The following is a 24,154-nucleotide window of genomic DNA, read 5'->3' as shown; positions in this document are numbered from 1 at the left end:
TTTCCGTTGTTCCCTTCTTTCCCACAGGCGGCGTGGGGATGATGTGCCCGCTGAGCGAGCAGGGCAAGCAGCTGGCGGTGCAGGTGTCCAACATCCTGGGCATGGACGTGTGCGGCATCGACCTGCTGCAGCTCAACGACGGCTCGTTCGTGGTGTGCGAGGCCAACGCCAACGTGGGCTTCATCGCCTTCGACCAGGCGTGCGGCATGGACGTGGCGGGCATCGTGGCCGACCATGCTCTCTCGCTGCTGCCCAGCCGCCTCACGCGCAAGATGTCGCTGCTCTCGGTGGTGTCCAGCGCCAGCGAGACGAGCAGCGAGCCCGAGGTGTGTCCGGCAGTCAGCAGCGTGCTGCCCGAGGCCGTGTGCAACATGAGCGTGGGCTCTACTTCTAGCGAGAGCGACCCCGAGCTGGCCGATACCACCCCGCAGCCCCCGAGCCGCCAAGCTGGCCCCAGCCCGGTGCTACCCGACCTCCCCGACCCGGCCTACAACTTCAACACCCTCCTCGCCAACGAGATCAAATTATTGACTGAGTGAGCTGGACACAGCCAAGGCACGCACGCACACTCACACACACTCAGACACACACACACACACCCACAGACACACACACTTACAAACACACACGTGAACATTTGGCGGTGGACATTCCTGTTGCAGAGCACAAACACAAACTCCAATACACGTTACACAGGCAGGATGTTACATGCAAAAGCATGAGCTGAACAAACAAAAATGTAATGAAAAATGCCATGACCACATAAACTGACATGACGAACAGATGTAGACGCACGCGCCTTCTCATACTAACTTCCCCCATAAACACATAGAGATCTAAGGCTGCTCCCCTGACTCTTCTCCCCCACTGCAAACAACCCAGTTAGTTTACAACTGCAGTTGGTGGCAGAAGTGGGATCCAGAAGGTTAGCTGAATTACGGAATCTTTTTGTTTTCAATTGCTTTGTGAGGGTGAGTTGAGCAAGAGTGTTTTTTTGGGGAGAACCCTAAAGAGCGTTACATACACCAGCACATAGTCAACGGAAATCTGTCCATCCTATTGAGCGAGCACACACTACAGAACTGTATTTTGGAGAATGAGATTGATGCGTGGTCGTCGTTGTAGATCAACCACTGAGGACGTAGCCAGGCTTGATTTACTGTTGGTGAAATGAATTGTTTTGCATGGGATTTTCTCCATGACTGGGAGAGGGGTACACACAGAGGACTAGATAGACTGCCCACCAGCTCCATGTAGCAGAGGACAGACAGGTTACACTGTCACAGGGACTATTAAGTGCAGATTGGGGCCAATTCCATCTTCTACCTCAGTTAATTCTGGAAATAGGATGATTGAAAATCATCAAATACAAATCGTCATCACATTTCATTTGCATTAAATTCATGAATTGTCTGGAATCAAAATGGAACTTACCCCCCAACACTGACGAGGAGCTCCTAAACACTGGATCTATGGTCTGACTTCCCTTCCCCTAACTCTTAATTGAAGATGTCAGAACATCTTAGAGCTCATTAGAATAACAGAACTGACCTAGGACCATTGCTTAGGAGCACCTTGTATAGTAACAACACTACACTATTTCCTCTCAAGAGAATCCATCTAGAAACACATAAGCATAGGTCAAGTACAATTGACCCAAAACCGAGCCTACAGTCACTCTGTTTTCAATTTCATGTTTTTAGGGGCTTCTTTTTATTCGCTTTAAAAAAATAAAAAATAAAAATAGCTTTTTACAGGAACAATAGTCAAACGGAGACTCTCTTATGAGACACAGTTTATTTTTCTTCATTTTATAGTTCTTGGGAAGAAAGTTGGATCCGTCTAGGAACAGTGAGTTACAGTGCGGAAGCTGTCACTACACCTACAAGAATAATATACCTCAAAACAGAACTTCTCACTGCCATAGAATAAACTACTTTGAGTCACACATATCTGCCAGCATCTTTGTGGTTTCAAGTGAGCCTTGACTTTACACGCTTTGATCCCTCCATAGGACGTAAATATAGTCAAGTAAATTGTTTGTAAATAATAATTTTAGAAGTGTCCATGCTTACTAGTATCGGGCTGATATGAAAATCCTAGGGGCTGAAATAACTGTAAACTTTCTAAACTTAAACATTTTGGTAAGCTATTGTGTACAACAGATTGGTTTGTACAGAACATGCAATGTCAAAAATAAAGTTTTAACAAAGAACATGCGTGCTAACATTTCTGTGGATTTGGCTAAATGCGGTTAATCGGCCTAATGTTTTGGCCGATGACAAATTACTGTTTATTCTTCTCAAGATAGCTAAACTTCATAAACTTGTACAAATAAAATGCAAAACAATACTATCTTTTTTTTTACAGTGTGTTTGATAGAATGTTACCGTTTCATTCCTCAAAAGGAAAACTTCTCCAGGGATATCTGTGGCCTAGAGCTTCTCTCTTGAGCTGTTGGTTAATTGCGGTAAATCTTCTACCACTCAGCCTTAAAAAAAGACCTATCCACTACGTATCAACTCTGGGGCATCCGCCATCAACCAAAAAGCATTCGCAGCAATCATCCAAAGCACAAGCCACCCTACTTTGTGCCACTTAGTGACTAGCCATTATTGTTGAGGCCCATAACCCATATGTAGAAGGCTTCTATGTCAAACAGTTGACTCTCAAACATAACTCAGGGAAGCAGCCTTGATCTCATCCCCACTCCTAAGGCATGTGACATATCCATCCTAGCTACAGATCTGCCTAAAATGTGTATTGATGACAAACAAAAAAATAAATGTTAAACTATTAAAAAATGTGGTGTACCATGAAGGTTAACGTGCACTTTTTTCCCTTGCTTGTTTTATGATGTTCAGTGTTTTTTTCCGCTAATCTATGGTATTTTTTAAGGAAAAAAGTGGTTTGTGTGCACTAATCTTGTCTCAAATAAAGTGAGGCCGCTGTGAAGCTTGATTTTTGTGGGGGCGATTTACTAACGGTCTGGAATCTAACAGGGGTCTGAGGCAGTAATCACAAGCGTGCCAAATGTGAACGCGGCAAAGAATTTGTGACTTTTTGGGAAAAAGCTGTCAAGTATCTCAGCGGCTCCCCTGGGATTTAACACCATTTACAGTACTGTGATTTGTCCAGCGTTATGAAGTATCCCTCTGAGAACTGGGATTCCCATGTACTTGACATAGGGCCACGGGGTCTGTTCATCACCATAAGTCTAAGTCACCCTGCTTCCTTCCACAGCTTTTGGGTGATTGGTCTACAATTGTTGTCCCTTTTTTTTTTTAAGGTTACGTTTATTGTGTTTTTTATGAAGCCTGTGTCATTCCACATTCATTCTTTTTTAGATTAATGTAAAGCGAACACATCCTCTAGACCTTAAGACTAGCCATAGGAAAGAATTCAAGGACGGCCATTTTCTCCAATTTATGCATTGTTGGAATAATATCCCTTTTCACTACATTCATATAACCTACAGCATATCTAGATTCATTTACTCAGTATGGTTCAGTATGTGTCCAAAAACACTTAAAATGCCTTATCCCAATTCCTTTGTGGACACTGATAGGAAATCACGGTTCAAACTGGCCTGGCAGCACCCCCAACTAGTCATTGATTTCATCTATCCGGTCTTTTCCGATCAGTGCCCATCATAGGAAGGAGACAAGGAACCAATTGACGAGAACAGGTTACACTGGCTATTCTATTTATGACATGGCTAAAGCTATAAAATTGGTGCTGGTTTGACGATGTAACACTCCAAGCCTGTTCTGTACTGACCTTGCTGTGTGAAGGGTTTGTGACTATCCTCATTGGTGACTGTGTACACAACACTACTTAAAAGTTACTATTTATTTCTGAATTGCTGCTAATGTGTATTTGGCTCATATATTTGAAAGGGAATTGAGGAATCCGGTGTGTCTCTGAGTTTCTCTGCCTCTCAACACATAGGAAATGAATCTGAATGCCAAAAACAAGCATTGTTGTAAAAATTCAATACTAATAATACTAGTAGTGAAATGATTTTAACATTTATTCTTTGTGTTTTGATATAAATAATAATAAAGACATGTCAGAAATGACCTGTACATATGTAGGACTTGAAAGAGTTCCTTAGGGTGCTTTCATCCATCCATTGTTTTCAGAAAATAACCAGAATTTGCGCTAAGGTTTACAATATTGATTGATATATTTAGTTGATCAATAAACTGCTACTGATATGCCCTATTTTTTTTCATGATTTGATTAAACTTTGTGGGTTCAAATACAAATTCAATATAATCCATAACACAAGAAATGTCACCTTCAAACCATCTGTGTATGATGAAATATTAAAAACGTATATAAATGATGAAGTTTTGGACCGCTAATGCCATGCATCTGCAGGCTCGAGTCATGCAAGAATTTTGTGTGAAGAAATAGGGTCAATCATTACTCTTATCATTATTATGTGAACCATTTTGACAGCATGGCAAAAATGGATCCTAAATTTGGTTCTAGCTGATATATTTACTAATGCAAAAATTATGTAAAGACACACCTCTTTTTTTTATTCAAATAAAATGAGTCATTATTCAAAACAGACATGTGTTCTGTCACTATTCAAGTAAAGTTTCACTTACGTACAATGAGATGTCAGTATTATCTTATTAATGAAAACGGGGTGACGCTAATTTTGACAGACCACCAGTTACCTGGTATTTATTTAGAAACTACATGGCAACAGTGTAATTGCATACTTAATACCCACAAATGGGAATAGAAGATGTCTCAAGTGTGGACATATATGAGCCTGAACGTCACATCTGAAATGTACCTCTCCCAACATGTCTGCATCATGGGTCTTTTGTATTCTCAACTCAAAAACACATGACACATCCTTACTGTTCAGGCAAATCCTATCAGAAGTCACCATGGAAAGTCACAACATCTTTTATTCTGTAATGATTCTACGATGGCCCATTTTTTCATGTATAGAGCGTGCTTCTTTTGTGTTGAGCTGAGGAGGTAGCCAGCTGGTGGATGGACAAGCAGTCAAGAAGACAGGCGGTCAGGCAGGCGGGCAGTCAGCTTGCGATGGTAAGGTGTGGCCTCTCTCTGCTGCCAGCTGCAGCAGGCTCTGGATGGGCTCTGTCAGGCTATGGTCTGGGACCAGCTGGCTGGACTGCAGGGCCTTCCTGCCAAACTCCAGTGCCTGACAACACACACACACACACACACACACACAGTAAAGCCATTGCACCCACTGCCTGTTGTGTGTATAAAACAGTATATTCATTTATATACGTAATATGTATCACTGTAAAACTGGGCTTTGCCCCAACAGTCTCTAAAAGCTTCCTTAGCACCATGCTCACTGATCTGAAAGGACAGTTGAAAACATATCCAGTCCTTTGATCTATCAGCGGCTATGAAGGAATGAAGACGAGGAAAAAAAAGTATTTGGAACTACTGAGACACTGCCTGGGACGTTTTACAAACCAGACAAAATAAATACAAATCTCCTGATGTTTATGCACCATGATGAAAGGTATTGAACTGAAATGATTCAGGCAATATCTAAAAATGTTTTGTTTATTGACAAATGTAGCAATGGAAATTAAGTGCAGTCAGTATTTTGGATAGATTCAATAAAACCTGCCACAGTAAGGCATATTCAGTATCTTCATCCATACCAATGCAGCCAGTTTACACACATGCCTAATTCTGGAAGCATCCAACTGTAAAGGGAATCTAACTTTTTCCAGTTATTACAGACAATGGGGAAATAGATATGTTTATACACCACTACTGAAATATGGTATTGAATGAAAAATGTGTCCTTGGTTTTCCTGCTTTTTCATTGTCTGTCATGCCTAGCCAGACTATAGGTGAATTTCAGTCATCTCTAATAGTGGCTTCCTGTCCTCATATTTCTCCTTCAACCACACTGATCTGAAAGAACATAGCATTTAAAACCAAGTCTCCTCTCTTTGGCTTCTCCCACTTTCCTTTTCAGATCAGTGCAGATGAGGTATAGGTGACAAGCAACTGTCATTAAGATGCACTGTAATGGCTAGCCAAGCTGAGCTTCATTCAACCCCCATTGAAGGTCAATCAATCATAGCCTGCTCCAGATCTCTACTGCATGTCCTTTAGACAACTCCTCTTACTATCTTTGTTGTCATGTGACGAGAGCTGCTGCTCCTGATCCCTGCAACAACAGCGAGGGAGGGACTGGAGAGATCGAAGCAGACATGGGACAGTGGGAGACGTTCAGGGTTTGTGTGTTATTTACTCTGGCCAAGACATTGTGTCCTATTGAACTAAAGACCATAACTCAGGGTTTTTCCAAACTCATTCCTCATGACCCCAAGTGGTGCACGTTTAGATTTTTGCCCTAGCATTAATCATTAAGCTTTGATCATTTGTATCAGCTGGCACTACTCAGCTGATTCAAATAATCAACTCATCATCAAGCTTTGATCATTTGAATCAGCTGGCACTACTCAGCAGATTCAAATAATCAACTCATCATCAAGCTTTGATCATTTGTATCAGCTGGCACTACTCAGCAGATTCAAATAATCAACTCATCATCAAGCTTTGATCATTTGTATCAGCTGGCACTACTCAGCTAATTCAAATAATAAACTAATCATCAAGCTTTGATCATTTGTATCAGCTGGCACTACTCAGCTGATTCAAATAATCAACCAAAACGTGCACCCCTTGGGGTCCCCAGGACCAAGTTTGGGAAACGCTGCCATAATTATAAATACCTAACCCCCCTGACTCCCTTTCTGATGCATTAAACTCAGAGACTCCCTCCTTGGGTAATTCGTTGGTCAATGGGATTGAGTGACCTTCACGAGGTCAACTATTAAACTTCTCCTGGCAAATCATTCTCTCCATTTGCATGACCTTTCTCCTTTCTCATAGATATGCATACTAGCTACATCCCTGGATAACACTCCCAAAATCCCCCACTAAGCACCAGCATACTTGTGAGATCAGAGAGAAGTTGCCTGGCCAGAAGCCCGAGGAGGGCAGTTAGAGTATAAGGCCAGTCGCATCGAGTCCCACTAAATCCCGCCAGAGTAATAATCTTTAAAGCTTTACCAATTAGAAACTAATCCTGTCTCTAGACAGCGCTCCATGGGAAGCACACGGTGGAGGGAAATGTGTCAGGGTGTCACCAGTAACCACCAGATCACTGGTCATCATAACACCTCACCTTGCCTGGGGATCCTCCTAGGAACCACAGCATGGCCAGAGAGTGGGCCACTAGGGTGTTCTGGGCCGTAGCCTGCTTGGGGCTACTCTCCTGAACCTTCAGCATGGCCCTTAGCATCTGGTCCGCTTCCGCCTGCTGAGCTTCATCTGCATGGAGATCAATACAAAACACACACACATTTATGCTAATGAATTCACTTTCAGGTCAAAACTAAACCTAAACCGCACAGAACTATGGGCCTACAGATCAGCGGTAAGGGTCTCAACATCATGAGTCTTCAGGGCAGAATTATTGACTGTGACCACTGAATACTAACTGAAATATAGGTTTCCTGCTTTTTCATTATCTGTCATGCCTATAGAAGAATTTCATTAATTTCCAATAGACTCTCACACAAATCATGTATGTAAATGGAAGATTTGGGGTGGTGGGGGGACTTTATATTTCACTGACAACAACCAAACTGTAAGGAATTCCAGTAGGCATAGCCTAAAACAGATGTTCCTGGTTCATTCCCATTGTTTAAGTGAAAGACGGACAATTTATGGCTGGGCAAGTTAAGCCTGCTATGTGGTTGTCCCATTAGGCAGGGGCTTTATGGGCATGGGGATCATTTGAAAACGCACACACACACACACACACACACACACACACACACACACACACACACACACACACACACACACACACACACACACACACACACACACACACACACACACACACACACACACACACACACACACACACACACACACGGATTGGTTTTGTATAAAGCGCTTTACATTGTTTATGTGTTTGGGGTGGCCGTGGCAGGGTCAACCTACTTCATCCACCACCAATGAGTAGATGTAGCCTACAGTAGCACCCAACCTGGGGCGCGCATAACAGCCATCCTGTGCCAGAATGCTCATAATAGAAGAGAAGACACATCCCAGCAGAAACTGACCGGTGTGAGCTAACAGCAAGCTCATTCTCTGCAGTGGTGGCTCGCCTGAAAATCCTGGGGAATTGCATTGCCGCTAACAAGCTTAGCATCGTGACTAGGGCAGGGCAGCAGCAGAAAGGCGGTGTCGGATGCTGCGACAGCCAGAGATGTGTCATGAATGGTCTTAGTCAGCCCCCAGCACTGTCGATTTAAAGCTGGGGTTTAGCTCTAGGATAGCACGTCAGGGTAAGATGCTAAATTTAGCGCCACTGACCTTATTTTCAGTGATCCACGAATGAAGCCAAATGCTGTTGGGCTGGTGGAGATGATGATGCCTACTGATGTCATCAAGCCACTTAGAGCTGGCAGTTGTGTTGTTTATTAAGTGTGTGATTGGCTGCAGCATGTGGCTGTTAGTGAGCCCACAGAATTAAATATACCAATTTAATTTAATGTATCTCTGTGTGTCAACAATTTATTATCATCTACCATCAATCTGTTCACAATGGTTCTGGGTATGGACTTTGACTGAAGGAGCTGAGGCTAATTCAACAGCGTCATAATCTTCATTTATTTTTTATTTACCTAAATTTAACTAGGCAAGTCAGTTAAAAACAAATGCTTATTTACAATGACGGCCTACCCCTGCCAAACCCGGACGATGCTAGGCCAATTGTGCGCCGCCCTATTGGACTCTCAATCACGGCCAGTTGTGATACAGCCTGGAATCGAACCAGGGCCTGTAGTGACAGCTCTAGCACTGAGATGCAGTGCGTTAGACCGCTGCACCACTCGGGAGCCATTATCTGATCAAGTTTCCATTTTAATTTAGTCTTGGTTTGAATGATTTGTCAAGACATAAACCTGTTGATGCACTACACATATACGCACCACCAAAGAATGTATACATATTTCTCAGCAGTCCTTGGTATCTATTCGATATGAAGCTGTACCCACCAAAAGAGTGCTCCAGCATCATGGATCCTGGAGTATGAGTCTCCAAAAGTTTGGTGAGGTGAGAGTGCCATGTACTTGCTACCTGTAAAGTCAGACACAAAAAAGTAGTCAGGCAAACTAACACACCAAAACACTATGTTTTCATGGACGCATTTGCTGTTTTAATGCCACTAGACCAGTAATATAATCACGATAACACTACAGTATTTTATCTTCAGTTTTACTGTCAGGCACTTATTTAAATTTTACCTCAGTGTATAAGGAACTGGCAATATCCATCTTTTCTTGCTTGATAAAGACATTGGCCATCAGAAAGTAGCCACCACAAGTGACAATGTTATCCAAGCCATACTCCTCACTGGCATAGTACACCTGAAAACCAAAGACACAGGTTCAGATGTGGAATATTGCAGCATATTATACCGCTATTCAAATAGGTAGTCAAAGTGCATTCATAATTCCTGAGATTCTCCACTGGTACTTATGTTTGGCATGGGGATAGCAACCTTCAGTGAACACGGAGCTAACATTTTGGACATGCAAAAGAGCATATGTATCAAGCGTCTCAGAGTAGGAGTGCTGATCTAGGATCAGGTTAGCCAGCACTTCTACTCTGAGACGCTTTGTGAATACAGGCCCTGATTGGTTAAAAACAATATTGTAAAACTCCTTATAATCTGCACTGCGATCATTGCGTTTTCAGATTTTTAGGGTTGGGTATGTTACTTTCTAAATGTAATCCATTACAGTTACTAGTTACCTGTCCAAAATTGTAATCTGTAACATAACTTTTGGATTACACAAACTCAGTAATTCAATCTGTTTACTTTCAGTTACATTTAGATTACTTTCCCCTTAAAGGTCCAGTGCAGTCAAAAACTAGATTTCTTGTGTTTTATATATACTTCCACACTATGAGTTTGAAATAATACTGTGAAATTGTGAAAATTATGATAACGCCCTTTTGGTGTAAAAGCAATTTAAAAAGACTACCTGAAATGTCAGCCTGTTTTGGTGGGATGGATTTCTGGCCTGCGTGGTGACATCACCAGCTGCTAAATTAGTTAATAGATCAATAATAAAGACTGCCAATAACAGCTAGCTTTCAGTTTTCCCGTCTCCACTCAGGCCACTCCCAGACTGTCCTTGCTGAACACAAATTGTTATAAATTTTTTTAAACAATTTTAACTGATAACAATTACAGTAAAGTACTTAATTGTTACCCAGAAAGTAGTTGATATTGAGATAAAAATGGCTGCATTGGACCTTTAAGAGGTGCAGGTTCTGTTTTTCGACATTAATCTTGTTCTGGAGGCAGCTCTGCACAGTGGTTACTAGCTGGGACAGCCACAAAGTCAGAAAATCAGATTTTAAACTGAACCCTAACCTCACCCCTAACCTTGACCACACTGCTAACCCTAATGCCTAACCTAACCTTAAATTAAGACCAAAAAGCAAATGTTGGTTTTCATACATTTTTACATAGCCAATTTTGGCTTTGTCGCTGGCCCATCTAGCGGAAATCGCTAAGTTCTGCCAGCAGTGTGATTCACATCAATGCGCTATGTAGATATCAATAATAACTGATATCAGTATCGCCCGTAGGCTACACCACTGCTGTCGTCCTTACCTCCAAACGTTTATTTAAACTGGATAATCTTTGGATGCAGACAGCAGTTGCACCATTGGAAGATATACTTGGACTGTAGCCTACAAAAGCCTATTCCTGCTCTTTTCCCACGATCCATAAAACACACTTGGTGTGTCATCATAGTGGTCTCTGACTTGTGGTTTAAGTTTGTTCACTCAGGTGGAGCAAACTTAAACTTGTGCCTTTTTTTAATGCTGATTTGAGTGTCATTGATAAAACAGAAAGGTGTCAAGTAATCATCTAGTTTTTCAAAAGTATCTATAATCTGATTACAATATTTTTGCTGGTAATGTAACGGATTTCAGTTCGTTTTTTTTGTAATATGTTACATGTAATCCGTTACTCCCTAACCCTGAAATTAGTAAATATGAAGTAGACCCACTAAATCCCATCTTTTCACCAAAAGAAACAAAGCCACTTTATACAATTGAAATGCACCCCTATAGTTCGACTGCCATAGTAAATCTGTGGTTTTGAAGCAATGGTAGATTTGACCACTGATAAGCTTTGACACTCACGTCGTTGGCAAAGTGCAATAGCGCTCCCTCCAGGTTTTCCGTGGCGGTGTAGAGGCGACCCAGGTTGCGGTGCAGCTGGTGGCGGACGATCTGGCTACACTCGGGCGTCTTCATCACCGTCCACTCGGCCTGAGACAGGTACCCCTCTGCCTGGGCCAGACTGCCCAGACCTGGGGGGAGGGGAGCAGAGGAATGGGTCATACGCAACACAACAACAGTCTACAGTTCAGTGGCATTGGTCACTCTACAGGTCAGAGTCATGTAGCAGGGTCAAGAGTCACATCCAGGTCAAAACTAAACTTAAACAGCACAGAACTATGGGCCTACAGATCAGAGGTAAACATCTAAATCTCAACATCGAATCATGAATCTACAGGGCAGGACTATTGACTGTGAATGCTGAACACTAGCTTGAGATCCACGTGCATATCTCTGACTTTCGCGTAAATGGGAGATTTGAGAGGGAATTCAAATCAAATCAAATTTGATTGGTCACATACACGTGTTTAACAGATGTTATTGCGGGTGCAGCGAAATGAAATTGCACGGTTCCCAAGTAAGATTCGGCCCGAAAGGAACGGATCACAGTGTTTCAACAAAGAGTTCGACACAGATCAGCAATGATTTGAGTTCAACACAATGCTGAAAATGGACTGAAGACACAGTGCAGGTTCTCTAAAATCTAATGTATCCACTACTACCCTTGCACGAATAATGTAAACACAATAGTATCTCATAGCTGCATTTGAATTGGTTTGGTCTCTGCCTTCCTGTGGTTCTTTGGTAAAACTGCCAGCTCATGGGGAGTTTCCTCCATCTTGTGACTCACCCACGTTTGCCTCCGCCAGCAGGAGGTATGCAGGGACCAGCTGGACAGCACTGGGGCCGTAGACGTCCATAGCACAGCGCAGGGAGAGCTGGGCGGCAGGCAGTGACTCCTGATACTTCCCTTCAAACAGCTTCTTCTGAGCCACAGCCCTGGAGATCTCAATCAGCTCCTCCTAAACAGAGGTTACACCAGGCAAAGACATTACAGTTACAGTACAGGGCATGCGTTTCAGTAGGTTGTTTACGCACAAAATCAAAGTTATCAGACATTTCTACAGACATCATTTGCGATTGAGGGCTACAGATTTCTAAAATTTTGTATAGGCTCTTAATTAACAGATGGCATGAAATCATCTTGTACTCAAATAACTCTTTAGGTATGCAAATGTCTGACAAAACATTGATTTGGGGTTCAGCTATCTCTATTCAGGTTCATATTCATTAGACAACAAACAGTAGAAAAGGACTGAAAGAGCCTCCCTAACTGGACTTGTCCATAAGAATCGATGGTTTTTGTTTTCCTTAAAAAAAAAAAAAAACGTTTCGTTTTGGTGTGCCCTAATGAATGAGACCCTGGTGAGTGTCTGATCCTCACTTGTCTGTGCAGTATCTGGGCACGGTGGTGGTCTCTGTCCGCCTTCAGGCTGTGGAAGGGCGTTGCGGTGCGGATGGGGATGAGCAGCTGGCAGATCTTCTCATGGATTCCTACCCAGTCAGCCTGCTGGTGTTCCTTGTCACTGAAAAAAAGAAAAAAGAGACATGGGCTGCATTCCAATCTCCAAAATGGGCTCCCTTCCCTTTGTCCTAGCTGACCCCGCTGTGCGAATCACACAGGACTGGATGTGAGCAATGTGGTTTCTCACAGTACTTACTTTCACCAAATGGCATTTCTTGTTTTCAGGAACTTTGTTTTGAAGACATTATAGCTGTACCTGTATGCATTGGCATGTAATGCGTAGATCTGTCTACAGAAACATTTTAAAGGACACTAGACTAGATAAGACATCAGTCTGCCTGCATAAGTCACATTGCCTTCTCTAACAGTTTAATAAGAAGGCATAGGCCTAAGCTATGATTTGAATCCTTCCATGTGCAACATCTTTCAATTCCCCTAAAGGTATCCTAAATTGTATGCCATTAAATAACAGGTTTATATTTTCATGCATCTTGCTATTTTCCCAATGCGTTGGAACTGTCTGAGTTTCCTCATGTTTTCTTTCTGCGGTGCTTGAACATTCCAATGTGTTTTTACTGGTCTGGAGTATCAGTCACGTCATGGCAATAACACAGCATATGGGCTGGCTCACAAGGGCTGAAATGTGCATGCACTTACTATGCACTCACACAAGAGTCAAGGGGATCCTAAGGACACAGACCTGTACTTTCTCATTCATTGAAGGTCCCTAACTCTGAGTCTGTAGACCATAATGTATGGTGTGTTTGGCTAGTTGGGATTGTAGCTGTTGCTCCGCAGCATGGCAGTGTTTATGCAGCCCCTTGGCACGGAGACGTGTATTAAATCGGGACGTAGGCAGACAGCTGGCCCCAGAAGTAGGCTAGTTTTTCTCTTGTTTTGGAGAATACTTGCAGGGTGAGAGAAATGCATTTTAAAAGAAGAGATGCAGCAGGGGGAATAGAGCCAGGGATATAACACACTTTTAAGCTCCCTCAGAGGGAATGGATTTAGTGTCTCATCCCTTAAAGCTTAGGCCTAGTGGAAGGCTGTCACCAAGCACTAGGCCATATTATGTATAGTGCTTTCAGAAAGTATTCACACCCCTTGACTTATTGCACATTTTGTTGTGTTACAGCCTGAATAAAAAAAATTATACAAAATATTAATGTCTCACACATCTACACACAATACCCCATAATGACAAAGAGAAAACATGTTTTTAGAAATATATTGAAAATGAAATATCTCATTTATATAAGTATTCACACCCCTGAGTCAATACATGTTAGAATAACATTTGGCAGCAATTACAGCTGTCTTTCTGGGTATGTTTTTAAGAGCCTTGCACACCTGGATTGTACAGTCAAATTGATTCTTGATCATTTCTACATAACCATTTTCAAGTCTTGCCATAGACTGTGAAGTATATTTAAGTCAAAACCTAACCCGGTCACTGGGAATTTAATTAGATTTATTTAACCCTTATTTTAACAGGTAAGTTGCTGAGAACAAATTCTCATTTACAGCAACGACCTGGGGAACAGTTACAGGGGAGAGGAATGAGCCAATTGGAACCTGGGGATGATTAGGTGGCCATGATGGTATGAGTACAAGATTGGGAATTTAGCCAAGACACTGGGGTTAACACCACTACTCTTACGATAAATGCCATTGGGTCATTAGTGACCACAGAGAGTCAGGACACCCAGGTCACACCTGTACCAAACATAGACCTTTGTATTCAAGACAAACTTAATTTCTTTGCCACATTTTTTAAAGTTTTACTTTAGTGCCTTATTGCAAACAGGATACATGTTTTGGAATATTTTTTATTGTGTACAGGCTTCCTTATTTTCCCTCTGTCAATTAGGTTAGTGCTGTGGAGTAACTACAAGGTTGTTGATCCATCCTCAGTTTTCTCCTATCACAGACAAACTCTGTAACTATTTTAAATTCACCATTAGTCTCATGGTGAAATCCCTGAGCAGTTTCCTTCCTCTCTGCCAACTGAGTTAGGAAGAACGCCTGTATCTTTGTAATGACTGGGTGTATTGATACACCATCCAAAGACTAATTAATAACTTCACCATGCTCAAAGGGATATTCAATGTCTGTTTTTGTTTTTTTACCCATCTACCAATAGGTGCCCTTCTTTGGGAGGCATTGGAAAATCTCCCTGGTCTTTGTAATTCACTGCTCGACTGAGGGACCTTACAGATACAGAGATGGGTACAGAGATGAGGTAGAGGTCATTCAAAAATCATGTTAAAACACTATTATTGCACAGAGTGAGTCGATGCAACTTATTATGTGACTTGTTAAGCACATTTTTACAACTGCCATAACAAAGGGATTCCATCCTTATTGACTCAAGACATTTCAGCTTTTCATTTTGTATTAATTTGTTTGTTTTTTTTAAACTTTAAAAAAAACTGAAGACCGCTTTGACATTATGGGATATTGTGTGCAACAATGTGACCTAAAAAAAATCGCTATTTAATTCATTTCAAATTCAGGCTGTAACACAATTTCTTGGAGAAAAAGTCAAGAGGTGTGAATACTTTCTGAAGGTACTGTATTAGTAAGAAACCTAGCTCTCCCAAAAGTGACAAATTCAGCAAATACAGCAAACCAAGTGGCGAGGCTGTTTGGATGAAGAACGAATTAAGGAATGTGCTTTTAAATGTAGCATATCAAACTAGAAATTCAGTAGGACTTGCTATTACATAAGGGTGCATTCTTTCAGAGACCACATGATAGGGCTTAGGCATAATTCACTTGACATTATTCTCTTAAAAATAGCTAACTTGCTAAGCTAACTTGCTTTCCAACTGTTTCCAGTACCACATTTTGACTGAGGCAAACACAAGTCTGCTTTTAGTGTTATCTGACAATCTAGTAATACGTTTGTAGCTAGCTAAACACTGCCACCTAGTATTGAAACTGGTGAGATGTATTTTTCATAAAACTTAAAGTCAGAAACTTTTAACTACTGTAGCAAGTTGTTGTTCTTGTTGTGTAGCTAACTACTGGAGTCCACTAGTTACACAACAAAAAAGTGGAGCCATATTAAAACAATGGCAATAATTATTTATGGTAATTTAAGTCCTATCTATGCTAGCTAGGTATGTCGACTACTAACGTTACTTCATAAACTTACCAGTAGAAAGTTACTCGACATTTGGTGCATTGCAGGTACGCAAGGTTTTGACAAAGCTCACATAGCTTTTTCGCTCCTTTTGGGTTTGCAAGTGGATTTATCGCTGACGTCAGTACCGAAATATGAGATTTACTCCTCGTTATTGAGCTCATGATATAATAAATACAAGTTCAGCCTATCTGCTATTGTCCGGTGAGAAAAACATGTTTTACAATTTGTTTCTTGAACGCTTCAAGTTGCTATGGAGACGACCTTTGATGGTATTACTTGTTTAAAAAAGAGAACAGCACAGAAACATAGGCATCCAACAAATACAAACAGATTCGCGTATTTAAACGTTTGTTCTGTATAAACATATTTAACTTTTAATCAGAGAGATAAATAATACATTTTATGATACATTTTCCTGAATAAAAATGTGCTTGCTTCAGCTGTCCAAAAGTATTTTTGTGATAGTGGAATAAAGTTTACACCCAGAACGTGCAAATACTTGGATTATAAGGTTTTATTTTGTATCATTTAAGACACTGATGATTATGACAAAACTGAACATTTGTTTTTAATTCTTATATGGGAACTTTTTTGTACACTGAGTGTACAAAACATTAAGGACACCTGCTCTTTCCATGACATAGACTGACCAGGTGAATACATGATCCCTTATTGATGTCACTTGTTAAATCCACTTCAATCAGTTTAGATGAAGGGGAGGAGACGGGTTAATGAAGGATTTTTAAGCCTTGAGACAATTGAGACATGGATTGTGTAGGTGTGCCATTCAGAGGGTGAATGGACAAGACAAAATATTTAAGTGCCTTTGAACAGGGTGTGTTAGTAGGTGCCATGTCAACTAAGTCACACATAGCAGTCATTGTGGGTTTTGTAAATTTTGACTCATCTTGCTGAGCTCCACTGAGCATTTGACCTCTTTAACCTTCTCCATTATCTCCTGGATCATCTGCTGCATTTCTGACTTCACTTTCTTAACTGAAACAAAAATAAATTTACAAAGAGATGTCTCATTGGTTTGTTCCTTACTAATGCATGTGTCCATCATCCACACACAGTACATACCAACTTTTCTCCCCACTCCCCCAGTGGTTTGTCAGGCTCCAAGTGAATATGTGGTTACGGGTTACCAGGGTGATGAGATTCCATCCAGTGAAAACACTGCCAGGCTCTTCTTCTCAATGTCTAGCTGTGGCTGGGGCCGAGGTTAAGACTTCACATTGGGCAGTATGTCTAGCTTTAGATTTCTCAACAACGTCTCTGAGTGTTGTGTTGACATCTACCTCATGTCTTTTCTGGAATCTCTTATTACAGAGTGGACACCGGTACTGGTCACTACTTCCCCAGTATCTACCGATACAAGCCAAGCGGAAGCTGTGGCCACATGTGGTGGTGACTGGGTCTGAGAACATCTTCAGGCAGATGGAGCACACTGGTGGACTGCTGGTGGCTGCCATAGCCTGGCAAGAAAGACACATGTTGCTGTTATTGTCGTTGTTGTTGTTATTGTTGTTGCTGTTGTTGTTGTGTCTACCCCTAAATTTCAATGACTCCAAGACAAGTTCCAAAGACTATGAGACCAGTGTTTTCCATGTATTGTTTTATTGCTTGTACATTGAACAGTTCAAAGTATGACAGCTTGCTTGCGTTGAAAGATCAGTAGATAGCTGTATTCAGACCTTTGAAGGGGTGTCAGTAGACAAAGATGTTGTCAACAGAAAATGTTCAAACAAGTGATAGAAATACAATAGTGTTTTGTTTGAAGTTTGAGTCATTATTTGAAGATCTACTCTGTGGACCAATTACATATTCAATTAAATTACATCAAATGTTATTTGTCACATGCTTCGTAAACAACAGATGTGGACTAACAGTGAAATGCTAGTGAAATGCTTACTTACGGACCCTTCCCAACAATGCAGAGAGAAAGAAAATAGAGAAGAAAAGTTAGTGCAAAACGGGGCAATGCAGAAAGTCCGGGTAGCTATTTGGTTAACTATTTAGAAGTCTTATGCTGTGGGGTAGAAGCTGTTCAGGGTCCTGTTGGTTCCAGACTTGGTGCATCGGTACCACTTGCCTTGCAGTAGCGGAGAGAACATTCTATGACTGAGCATAGACTGAACAGTCTATGTGTCTATTAGCACTCTACTCCTCTATCTTTTCTCCCTCCTTCTCTCCCTTTCCCATCTTTTCCTTTCTCTCTCCTCTCTCTGAGATTCTCAATTGGACAAAAGTCTGTCCTCTCCGCGGCTCCTCAGTCCTCCTCTCCTACCCGGAAAACGATAAGCGGTCGCCATAATAGGAGTGTCAATTCGTTTAAGAAGCGAACGGAGGAGTTTTCTCCTCTCCTCGATTTCGGCCGAGGATTCTCACGTTTATCCCGAGGCTCCCTATCGAGGAAGCATTTTGAAATACGACACACCCTCTTTGAATCAGCTGTTGTTTTTCGCAGAAGAGAAAAGCATGCACATGTTCAAAAACAAAACGCTACTTATCTTTTATGTATGCTATGTCTGGCACCACATCAAATCAAGTCTTTACTGTAACTCTATATCCAATCTGCATCCCTTATGCCCTTTTGGCACATTGAATGTCAAGTGTCTAGAGTGGACGTGCATGCACACTAATGATTCAACTCTGTCTTTGATCCTTTCCTGACATAAGTCCATTGAGTTGAATTGTGTAGTGTTATCTGTTATCCTAGGTCCAGGAAAACAACTTCACCTATAGTGACCTTGCTGCTATTTTCATGTGTGGATAGATAATTTCTGGGACAAAAACAACAGGATATGATCACTACTGGTAACTGTTACTGAATTAAATATAAAAGATGTACGTGGCGTGTTTTGTCCTGCAAACTGAAAATAAGAGCATTTCAATCAAATAAATAAAAGAGAATATAATAAGAAACAACTTCAACGCATATTCTATGTGTTTTATTTAGGAAAGTTAGAGCAGCTCTAGCTGATAGGACTACATATTGCAAGTACAAAAATATATTTCCCTATTCATATACATACATTTCAAATCAAAACAAGCTTGATTCTGCAATATATCAGGAACACTTCTTTGGCTGTTGTCATCATTGGCTTCATAAGTCACCCAGATTTACAATAAATACTGATTTGGAGCTTTCAGACTTTTTCAGACATAGATATTTTGGAAATAGGAAAAATATATATAATTGCCTGTAGCACTGTATACCGATGCTCTATAGGCTACTAAACATGCTATATTTAAAAGCTTCACCAGATTCGCTTTTATCCCAGATCCAATCAATATTTGGATTGACCAGAAATAGCTGCTTCTAAATTCCAACAAAGTAACAGACCCAGATCTGTACTCATGTGGTTGAGCTCCATCGCCTCTGATATTATTATAGCTCAATGTCAACAACTATGCTTTTCTGTTTGTGCTCAGTATTCACCTCTATTCCATGGTCACTCTTTCTTACGTAGGTGGATGTACATGACTCCACTGATGAGTAGCAGCGGCACACACACCCAGGCCAGTATAAAACAGTAGCCAAAATGTCCCTCGGTCAGCTTTCGTGAGTCCTGGAGGATCTCTTGGTTGTGCAACGTGTAGATGAGAGCAGCCGCAAATGCAGTGAGACCTAAGAGAATCAAAAGCCAGAGCTAAATTAGGGGTGTACTCACTGCTTAACTTGGACTGAAATAGGTGCCGCTACTCATTTTGGGTGGAGTTACTGTTTATATTTAGGTGCAGGAGCTCCACGATAGTTTGTAGCTAATATTCTGTAAGAGGCGCAGGAGCTCAAGCAGTAGAAAAGTTGAGGTGCCAGTACTCAGCTCCAGTGAGATCCTGCCCAAGTCAAGCACTGGGTGTACTGTGACAGCAAAATGACACATGTCTGTTGAACAATAGACAATAAAGCATCTATTCTATTCTTTCCTGTAACCCTCTTAAATGAGTCACATCAAGATAACTCTACTGTATACTGTGTTATGTTGTTGTCCCTGCCTGTTTCGGAGTTAAATTATTCTGTGTGCATTACCTCCCCATAATCAATGAAAAGGAGCATCAGGTGTGAGTATGTGCCCACACCAATCAGAGTGATGAATTGGCACCTCCCATCAGGTATAAAGAGCCTGAGTATGGACTGTTCTGATGAGCTGTCAATCGGTGACTGAACCAGGATAAAGATATTTGCCTATTCATAGCCACAGGAAGTAGGGGTGCTGAGGGTGCTGCAGCACCCCCTGATAAATAAATACCTACATTACAGCACCCCAGCACAAAACATCTGCCCGCGGCCATGCGTCTATTCCAAGTTCGCATAAATCATCAGTACGAGTTTGCTTCCAGCTGAAAACGATAATTTGGACGAAAAAGTCACTAAAATTATATCTTGGATGTCAGCACGCATGGCAACGAAACGCCATGCACAATTTAGGCTCACTGTTTATTTTATAGTGTCAAGAAAAGTCTAAAATAAAGGAAAGAAAAAATGAAATTAAGGAATTAAGGGGGAAGTTAAGCACCCCTATGATTTGATTGATTCCATACTGAAGAGGGCTCTGCTGAAGAGGCATTTGTTATTGATGTTGTCGTAGGCCTACCGTGGCATGTACTCATGAACAAGCTAATGGTTCGTCTTCTGGTTATTGCAAAGCGGTTGACTTGGACTGTAACAACTGACACTCTATACTAGTGTTGAAATAATCCTATACTAGACTTTCATCAAATTGCTATATTAAAACAACCGTAACACAGCACTGAAAAATCTTTCAGAGGTAGGCTGAAAGGATTTGGAGACTGCAGTATTTCACCATAAGGGGACCTCGTTGGTCTTTCACAGCACGTGTGAATGTTTGTAAACATTATCTAGCACTGGTGGTTAGGACCATGCGCTTTTTCTGACCACATGATTTTAAAAACAACTACAACAGTCCTAGTGGCAGATAGAGATGGTTCATTGTTTCACTTCATTACCTGCAAAGACTTGACATAACCCGGTGAAGTAGAATAGCCCCCCTTTGGACATTGTGAAGAGCTGCCCAAGGAAAACCAGAAAGGAAACCGAAGAGAAGACCACAGACAGCACCATCAACACCTGGACTGATTGGAGCCACTCTGAGGAAGAACAAGGAACGATGTATCAATATGCACCCCAAACTGTCAGAGAAGGGAAGATTTCAATGATTTCATGGGGTAAAAAATATGTTTACCAGTCTCCTTGGAGGAGGCACACAACCAGGTTCCAGTGTCATTGTCAAATCTACAGTTATACCAGAGATCTGAGTTCTCCATCCCATCCCATACCCACCAGGACTAAGAGGGAAAGAGAGGCAGTAAGTAAGTAAATGTGTTGTATGGTAAACACCTATTTTTTAAGAAAGGCTGAACTACTTTTATCACACATTTACATCTTAACTAACAATAATGAAAATATATATTGGTGAAGTAGAGCTCTCACCTTCTCCATGGTGGCAATGAAGAGCATGGCCAAGGTGATTAGATGCAGCAGGGTCACAAACATCAGCAAGTACGCCATCTGAACAGGGTCCCTGTCAGAAAATGGAGATTGAAATGTGGCTGAAATCACAGATGGTTTACACATAATAGGCAACATTTACTGTTTCAGTTTTGGCTTGGTTGGTGTTTTTATTGGTTTGAGGGCAGCCAAAACAATATTTTGATTATGGCAAAAAGAAACATGTGGTCTATAATTAGTTCTTAACTGACTTGACTAGTTAAATGAAGGTTAAATTAAAAAACTTTAAAAACATTTTTTAAATATAAAGTAATATTTGCAAATGTATGTTTTTCATCAGGTTCACATAACTGCCCCACCCCCACATCCACTTCATAACATAGTTATGCTTTCAGGGGTGTAACGTGTTTAAGTAAAAATACTTTAAAGTAAAGTTTTTGGGGGTATCTGTACTTTTCCTTTATTATTCATATTTTTTACTCTACTACATTCCTAAAAAATATTGCCTACTTTTTAATCTGATAAATTTTCTCTGACACCAACATTACATTTCGAATGCTCAGGCAGGACAGCAATATGGTCCAATTCACAGACCTATCAATTTAACATGTTGTCATCCCTACTGCCTCTGATCTGGTGGACTCACTAAATACAAATACTGCGTTTGTAAATTATGTCTGAGTATTGAATGGTGCCCCTGTCTGTCTGTAAATAATAAAAACAAGAAAATTGTGCAGTCTGGTTTGCTTAACATAATGAATTTCATGTATAGCATTTACTTTTACTCAGGTATCACAATTTAGAATGTTTTCAACTACTGTACTTAAGTACATTTAAAACCAGCTACCTTTAGACTTTTACTCAAGTAGTATTTTACTGGGGTGACTTTTACTTGAGTCATTTTCTATTAAGGTATCTTTGCTTTTACTCAACTGTGACAATTTTGTACTTTTTCCACCACTGTGTGCTCCTGAGCTCGAATAAATGTCACCCCAAACGCAAATGGAAAGTCTGAGCTGTGAAAATACAGGATACTCTCTTACATAAGGCCACAAAACAGAGAGCTATTTAACTATTTCTAAAACTGCTCTTTGACTGGTCTGTGTCACTGTAATAAACATGTATTTAAATGAGAGGGCGGGGCTGGTTGAAATAAAAATTGTGACAAGTTGTTTACTGAAGTAACCTCAAACTTCTGCTATGATGGAAAAGGGGAATAAGTGCTTCATAATTTGGAGGAGAAAACCGTTTGCGACTGGGATAACAAATGGTTTTAACATTAGCTTTATAACATTTAAACTTGTAACGAGCAAACCCTAACCTGGGTTTGCTCGTTACAAGTTTAAATAGATCATACACACATTATTACAACAACACTGCAAACATTGAACATAGTCATAATATAGTAGTTCTGTAGTAGTATGCTAGTCATAAACATAAAAATATAATTTTACCACAGGGGACATGACGAATTAGCCCAGCAAAAAGGGTAGAAGGATGAACACGTCTGTATAGATCTCTATCTTTAGGAGGGGCCCAATTTGGGGTGGGTATATCGTGATTGTCAAATTATACTATTAAATGAAACCAATTCCATCTGACAACTGAATGAAGGTCTTTGATGTGACGTAATGGTTGAGTTGAATGAGAATTAGCATGGAAATCAAAATATTCATAGAAAATGGTTAAAGTCACAAGCTTTCTCAATTCCATGCGTTATGCTCTGATTACTTCAGTCTGGTGATTTAAGAACATGTTTTTCTTGAATCTGAATCTGACAAGTAGGCCTATAAAATATTTATGTAACAAACCTCTCTGGTGAATGTACTCCAGAAAGTCAGAATTATCATTGAAGAATCTCTACGCACCTTAGTTTGTGTATTTCACGCTCCTCTGAATCAAGCCTCTCTGTAAAAGTTTCCCCTCTGGTGGTCCTCTCCTTTCCTCTCTTGCCACTCCCCCTTTATTTTTTTCAATCACTCCATTTCCAAAGTTTCCATGAGGAGGAAAGGAGGAGGAATGCTGTAGAGTTTTTAAAAAAGAAACCCTAAACGCCCATTTCCTTTTAGTTGAACAGAGCTCCCTTTGCTCTGCTGACTCCCTTCAGTCCAAAATCACCATCTAAAAATGACTCAAACCAGACCCACCCTTGAGCGGTAGAATAGCAAGCCACATGAAAAGTTGTCTACTGTAAACCTTTCACTTTGAGTTAAAACCACATCTGGTGTCTGTCTATATGATCATAGTGCACTACTTATGCTCACCCCTATCTTTAACTCCCAAAGAAAGATATATAAGAAAAAAGAACATTTAAAAAAAACTATTTTAGAGTGGGAGTGTGCTAGGCCTAAATGCGGCTGTACAGTACACAAACCATTATGTTAATTTTCATGGGCGTGTGGTGAGTTACAAAGTTGACTGGCAACAATGAAATAGAAATGCAAATCACGCCACAAAGCAATTCAATTAAATGACACACAGAAGGCTAAATACCGTTATAAGGCATTCATTTTCAGAGGAATTAACTGTACTGACCGAAATAAATGTGGGTGCATTCTGGCCCTGCTATTCCACATGTTGGTGTTTTCAGGTTTATATAGATACAGAACAACTACATGTATAGAACGTAGTTTTTTGTACATAGTTTTATTGTTACCATTTCCTGTTGCATAAAATGATAAGAGCCACATATTTCTCCCCATCATACAATAGATAGATTTCCCCATGTATCCCCTGTATCGCCTGAATGGTA

At 40.8% G+C, this 24,154-nt stretch overlaps 3 protein-coding genes across 3 annotated transcripts in view; 1 reads left to right on the top strand and 2 right to left on the bottom strand.

The window, feature by feature from the left end:
- LOC120059373 (beta-citrylglutamate synthase B-like) overlaps window positions 1–4,563 on the top strand; it is a 31,728-nt gene extending 27,165 nt beyond the window's left edge. The window contains exon 5 of the mRNA XM_039008377.1: window positions 28–4,563. Within this exon, the coding sequence (XP_038864305.1) occupies window positions 28–539 (512 nt within the window). The 3' untranslated portion in view covers window positions 540–4,563. The remainder of the gene's footprint in view (window positions 1–27) is intronic.
- On the bottom strand, window positions 4,549–16,087 carry zmynd12 (zinc finger, MYND-type containing 12). The gene is made up of 8 exons (XM_039007442.1): window positions 15,936–16,087; window positions 12,695–12,836; window positions 12,101–12,272; window positions 11,272–11,441; window positions 9,351–9,473; window positions 9,102–9,183; window positions 7,217–7,362; window positions 4,549–5,194 (listed from the first exon to the last, which is right to left on the bottom strand). The coding sequence occupies exons 1-8, from the start codon at window positions 16,085–16,087 to the stop codon at window positions 5,051–5,053; spliced, it is 1,131 nt and encodes a 376-aa protein (XP_038863370.1). The 3' UTR covers window positions 4,549–5,050.
- Window positions 16,088–18,865: 2,778 nt separating this feature from the next.
- Window positions 18,866–23,350, bottom strand: LOC120058942 (epithelial membrane protein 3-like). The gene is made up of 5 exons (XM_039007692.1): window positions 23,271–23,350; window positions 21,385–21,475; window positions 21,137–21,239; window positions 20,901–21,041; window positions 18,866–19,560 (listed from the first exon to the last, which is right to left on the bottom strand). Exons 2-5 carry the CDS (start codon window positions 21,460–21,462, stop codon window positions 19,385–19,387), a joined length of 498 nt encoding a protein of 165 aa, XP_038863620.1. The 5' UTR covers window positions 21,463–21,475; window positions 23,271–23,350; the 3' UTR covers window positions 18,866–19,384.
- Between the last annotated feature and the right edge of the window lie 804 nt (window positions 23,351–24,154).

Source organism: Salvelinus namaycush, chromosome 14 (assembly GCF_016432855.1).
Source record: "Salvelinus namaycush isolate Seneca chromosome 14, SaNama_1.0, whole genome shotgun sequence".
In the NCBI taxonomy this organism is placed as follows: Eukaryota; Metazoa; Chordata; class Actinopteri; order Salmoniformes; family Salmonidae; genus Salvelinus; species Salvelinus namaycush.
This window is presented reverse-complemented; position numbering and strand designations above follow the sequence as displayed.

Coding starts and splice junctions, on each gene's coding strand:
- zmynd12 (XM_039007442.1), bottom strand. CDS start 16,087: ATGAGCTCAATAACGAGGAGTAAATCTCATATTTCGGTACTGACGTCA. Junction 11,442..12,100: donor GCTGGCGGAGGCAAACGTGG/GTGAGTCACAAG, acceptor CCCTCCCCCCAG/GTCTGGGCAGTCTGGCCCAG. Junction 5,195..7,216: donor TAGGAGGATCCCCAGGCAAG/GTGAGGTGTTAT, acceptor GTGTGTTGTCAG/GCACTGGAGTTTGGCAGGAA.
- LOC120058942 (XM_039007692.1), bottom strand. CDS start 21,462: ATGGCGTACTTGCTGATGTTTGTGACCCTGCTGCATCTAATCACCTTG. Junction 21,042..21,136: donor TGCCTCCTCCAAGGAGACTG/GTAAACATATTT, acceptor GTTCTTCCTCAG/AGTGGCTCCAATCAGTCCAG. Junction 19,561..20,900: donor GTTATGTCAAGTCTTTGCAG/GTAATGAAGTGA, acceptor TGATTCTCTTAG/GTCTCACTGCATTTGCGGCT.